The 4757-nt window shown below is 61.2% G+C and overlaps 1 protein-coding gene across 1 annotated transcript in view; it reads left to right on the top strand.

Moving 5' to 3' along the window:
- Nucleotides 1-2951, top strand: part of LOC116855934 (paraneoplastic antigen-like protein 8A) — a 4236-nt gene extending 1285 nt beyond the window's left edge. Inside the window, exon 2 of the mRNA XM_032839026.1 lies at nucleotides 2225-2951. Within this exon, the coding sequence (XP_032694917.1) occupies nucleotides 2225-2951 (727 nt within the window). The remainder of the gene's footprint in view (nucleotides 1-2224) is intronic.
- The last annotated feature ends 1806 nt before the right edge of the window (nucleotides 2952-4757 follow it).

The following is a 4757-nucleotide window of genomic DNA, read 5'->3' as shown; positions in this document are numbered from 1 at the left end:
GGTGAAGCGGACATCAGCCCTTACTGCCCACCTCAGCGTGTCCCTTCTGGAGTGCTCTGTACTGGGTGCTGTTCCTAATCCTCTCGCCCTGGGGCTGTGTGTGTGTGTCTGTGCCAGAGTCCCTGTCCCCAGGGTGTGACAGGCCCATTGTGCCAGGAGGGCCCTCCCTCCAGGTCTCCAGGAAGGTGCAGGAGCCTGGGGGTGCCCTCACAGCCCGACTGGACTGTGCAAGCCCCACCTGGGGACACCCAGGTGCAGAAGCAGACTCGGGACATGCCTCAACCATTCTAGAAGCTTCCTCCCTCAGAACTCCAGGGGCCTCCGTGGGACAGTTCCTGAGATCACCAGGGAGCAGGCCAGGGTGGGCCTGGGTCTGGGTCTGGGGAGCAAGCCCCCTCCTCCTGGGGGCGGTGGATGGCCCTGGGCTGAGCGGCCTCTGTGGACGCCAGGGTTGGGGAGAGCCCCATAGCAGGTGTAAGCGCCTCTCCTGGTGCGCTTGTCATCTGGGACCCTTCAATAAAGTGAGTTGAACATTTGAACATGCTGGTCTGGTGTCTCTGTGCTCTGGCCCGGGGTGGAAGTGGGGGTGAGGCTGGGGGGCAGGGGAATTTCTGAGGTTGGACGACAGGTGCCCCACCTCCCATAACTGAAGATCAGCGGGAACACCTGGGCTCGTCCTGTCCCTGATTTATACCCAGAGTCCTTTGCTTCTTCAGCGGTTGCCCCTCCCCCCGCCCCGGACCTAACCGCAGCCATATAAATCAGACCTTGCTTCAGCTTCTACCTGCCCCCACCCCTGGCCTCCTTCTCTCGCCCACCGCAGCTGTCTGGTACTTGGTTGTATCTTGTCAGGTGTCAGTACTCCACCATCTTCAGAATGCCCTTTCATGGTCCATCCAATTGCATTTTTGGGGTCCAGCCATCACCCCTAAAACCGTTCCTATCCCACTCCCTCTGCATCACCTCTGGTCCCAGTCTCTGCTCTGGTCTCTAGTGCCCAGGTTAGTCTCTGCCCAACTATATCTCACCCTGGTGACCTTGTGGACCCTTCATCCTGTTCTATTGCCAAGAACCGCTCCCCCGTGTCACCCTGAGACCTGACCCCTGAGCCCCTGCGCCAAAGGTCTGTCATGGACCCAGACTAAGGGGGTTCTGCCTCCACCCCCACTGGGATCCAACCTCCCGCCCTGTGGTCCACTCGTTGATTACCTCACTCTCCCTAAACCTTTCACAGGCTTCCTTTGTCCCCGCAGGTTATTATTATCTTTTTAAGATTTTATTATTATTTATTTGACAGAGAGAGAGAGATCACAAGTAGGCAGAGAGGCAGGCAGAGGCAGAGAGAAGGGGAAGCAGGCTCCCTGCCAAGCAGAGCCCGATGCGGGGCTCCATCCCAGGACCCTGAGATCACGACCTGAGCCGAAGGCAGAGGCTTAACCCACTGAGCCACCCAGGCACCCCTGTCCCCCACAGGTTAAACTGAAGTTCTTATAGCGGTCTAGACCTGTTCTGTCCAACAGGGTAATCTCTGGTCACAAGGGACAATACATTTAAATAAAATTAAATAAGATGGAATATCCACTTGCTTAGCCATACCCACTGCCTTACAAGTGTTCCGGAGCCACATAGGCTGGCTGGCTACCATTCCAGTGCAAGTATAGGACATGTCCACCTTCACAGAAAGTTCTCTGGTACAATACTGCTGTGGTTCCTCTGTCCCCATTTTCTCTGCCTCACTGCCCAATACTCTCCCATGCCTTCAGATGCCCAGATTTCCTTGCTTTTCAGGGAACACTGGGAGACCATTCCTGCCTCAGGGCCTTTGCACTTGCTGTTCCCCCTGGCTTGGAGTGCTTTCCCAGGATATCTGCATAGCTCCACCCTTCACTTCATCTCCGTCTTTGTTCAACTATCCCACTCCCCTGGGAGGGCTTCCCTGACCACCCTAGTTAAACGTGACCCTTCCCTCACACCCCTACTTTTTCAAGCTCTGATGGATTGTCACCTGCCACACGAATTTGTTTGCAGATGACCTGCTGATGACAAAGGGCAGAAGAGAGCGTCAGGTTGCCCCAGGATGAGGAGTGCGCAAGCTGCTCCTGCCCGGGGAAGTGCTGTCGCCCAGAGCCCGGGCCGCTGCGCCCCTGAGATTCCACCAAGCAGCGGCAGTCCCGGAGCAGGGACCGGGGCGCCCCAACCCACGTCCCCGCCGCCGACACCACAGGCCGAGCAGCTTCGGGAGAGCGTCCCCCGCTTCCCGCTGTCCAACCCGACCGCCACAGCGCAGGGAGGGTCCGAGGGTCGGGTCCGGATCCCGGGGTGGGCGACCGTGGGGCGAGGAGCCGTGGAAGCTCTCGGGCGCCGCGCGGCGGGACAGGGCCGACCCCGGGACCCGGGCTGGGGCCGCCCTGTCCCCCGCCGCGTCCCCCGCGCCAGCACGGTGTCCGCGCACGGTAGCGGCCCAGACTCTAGCTGCCCCACGACCCACCGACCGAATGAACTACGCGCGCCGGGAGAACCGCGGCCCAGATGCTGCTGGCGCGGAAGGGGCTGGAAGGCTACTCCTGCCGGGAGGGGGGAAGGCCCCGCCGAGCCCCGCGCAGTCCCCCCGGCCGCAGGCTGGTCCCCCGGAGCCCCGTGGGCGGCGCAGCCCCGAGGACACCGAGCCGAGCGCCCGCGGCCCAGGCGGCGGCAGGAGGCAGCGCCCAGGCAAAGGCCGGACGGACTCGGCGGGCCGCGGGGATACGGAGCCAGTCCCGGTGCTCGGCGCTGGCGTGGCGGCCCGAGGGACACCCACTCACGCGGTCCCTCGCGGGGCGCCGTGGGGCGGAGGCACTGAGGAGACGATCCTGGGGCAGGGCGCGCGGTGGCACGACCCGGGGAGGCTGCGGGGCGAGCCGTCCGCGCGACAGGTTTGCCAGCCTCGCGCATTTCGGGAGGGGTCTCGCTGACGACCTCACTAAGTGACCTTTGAGCGGAGACCCCAAGAGGGGAGGGCTAGGGCAGCCGGATGCCCGCACTGTGGCCACGGAATGGCTCAGGCCCGTGATCCTAGGAGACATTCATGAGTGATCAGGGACCCCTCCAGTGCCACCTCCCATGCTCTTTGCGTCCCTGTGGGGTCTTTGGATGACGAGATTGCGTTTGGGTTGTGAATGTATTTATTTGATTCTGTGCATCGAATAGGGTTGGGGGAATAGGAGGAAGGCAGGTTTTCACTCCCATTTCCCAGATGAGGAAAGTGAGGCTCAGGGAGGCGGGGAAGGGACCTCGAACTTGGCTTTGTCCTCCTGCGGGGCTCCCTCGCATAAGCGCTTAACCGTCCCAGATCCTGTGGCCGCGGTGCCCCCCAACCCCATCCCCTACCCAAGCTCGCCCCGCAATCCCAAGCCCAACCTGTCCCATCCCGTCCCCTTGGCCCGCTCGAGTCCCGGGACTCCTGCGAATGGGGTTGGGTCCCAAAACTTCTAGGGAGAAGATCGAAGGCTCCAGGGCCAGCTGACGCCGCTGGCTCCCCACCCCACCACTCGCAAGAGGGGAGAAAGCCCGCACCAACTGAGGCCCCCGCGGTTCCCACCGGGGGGCGCTCCAGGACCGCTCGTGAAAGGCGCGTCGAAGAGACTCCAGCCCTGGGCGCAGGATGCTGCGGGCCCAAGGCTCCACCTGTGAATGTCAGGCTGTGGAAAACGGACGTTTCTTAGGGCAGCGGTCCTTCGTGTGGGGTCCTGGAATCAGCTTGATAGAAATGCATGTTCTCGAGCCCACCCCACGCCTAGGGAGTCACTGTGGGTTGGGAGGCAGCAGTCTGCGTTTTAGAAGGCCTTGCAATGGGTTCTTCTGCATGATCAGCTTGAGAGAGGTCTGGTGTGGGGTCTGAGTGTCCCCTGGAGCCCTGAGGTAGCAGTTGTAAGTCCCGGGGGCTCGTCGGAATCACCCTGCAAGCCTCCGGGCTCTGGGAGCCCCAGTCACTCCTGCAGCACTTGCATTAGAATCTCTGAGCCTGCGGGCTGGGCAGGGGTGCTGGAAAGCTCCCGGGTCGTTCCACACACCAGCCAGGATTGGCAACCCCTGTCCCGGCCCCCCCCCCCCCATCAGGGCTGAGATGTCCCGGGAAGTTCTGGCCGCCTCTGACGTACAACGGGAGTAGGACGAGGAGAGATGAGGTCTGTGTGGGCTGATTTACCTCCAACACATTACGTCTTCTTCCATCCTCTCCGCGGTCCTGGGAGGAAAGCTCTGTAATGACCCCCCTTTAAGATGAGTAAGTAGAGGCACAAAGAGGCGCAAGGTAACCAGCCCAAGGTCACACAGCTTGGAAGGGGCGGTGCTAGGCGTGAGCCGGGCTCCAAATCCCCACTTGCCTGCCCCCTAGTGGTTTCCTCCTGCCAAAGCACACCAGCATGAGGGGCCCAGAAAGTCCCTGGTATTGCAGAGTGGCACCTTAATGGCTGTGTTCCGTTATTTTTCTCTTTGGGGACATTTAAGGGTGTCCACATTTAGGGTGTCCTCCAGCTTTCTGGTGCTCCCCCCCCCATGAAAATCCTGGCATGTTTGAAACCGCAAGCCTGGAGGCATCCATGGGCTGCCTTTGGGGACTATGCCCTTTGGAGGCTACATGAAATCTGGATGCTCACGTCTGGGCCGCTGGGATGGATTTGTCCCTAATCTCGGGAGTCTCCTCCTGGTGTCTCTCACTATCTCCGCTCCCACCTTCTTTCCCCTACTAGGACCCCAAACAGACTAGGCCCTCCTGGGCA

The sequence above is a fragment of the Lontra canadensis genome, unplaced genomic scaffold (assembly GCF_010015895.1).
Source record: "Lontra canadensis isolate GAN:19392208 unplaced genomic scaffold, GSC_riverotter_1.0 scaffold107, whole genome shotgun sequence".
Taxonomy (NCBI): domain Eukaryota; kingdom Metazoa; phylum Chordata; class Mammalia; order Carnivora; family Mustelidae; genus Lontra; species Lontra canadensis.
This window is presented reverse-complemented; position numbering and strand designations above follow the sequence as displayed.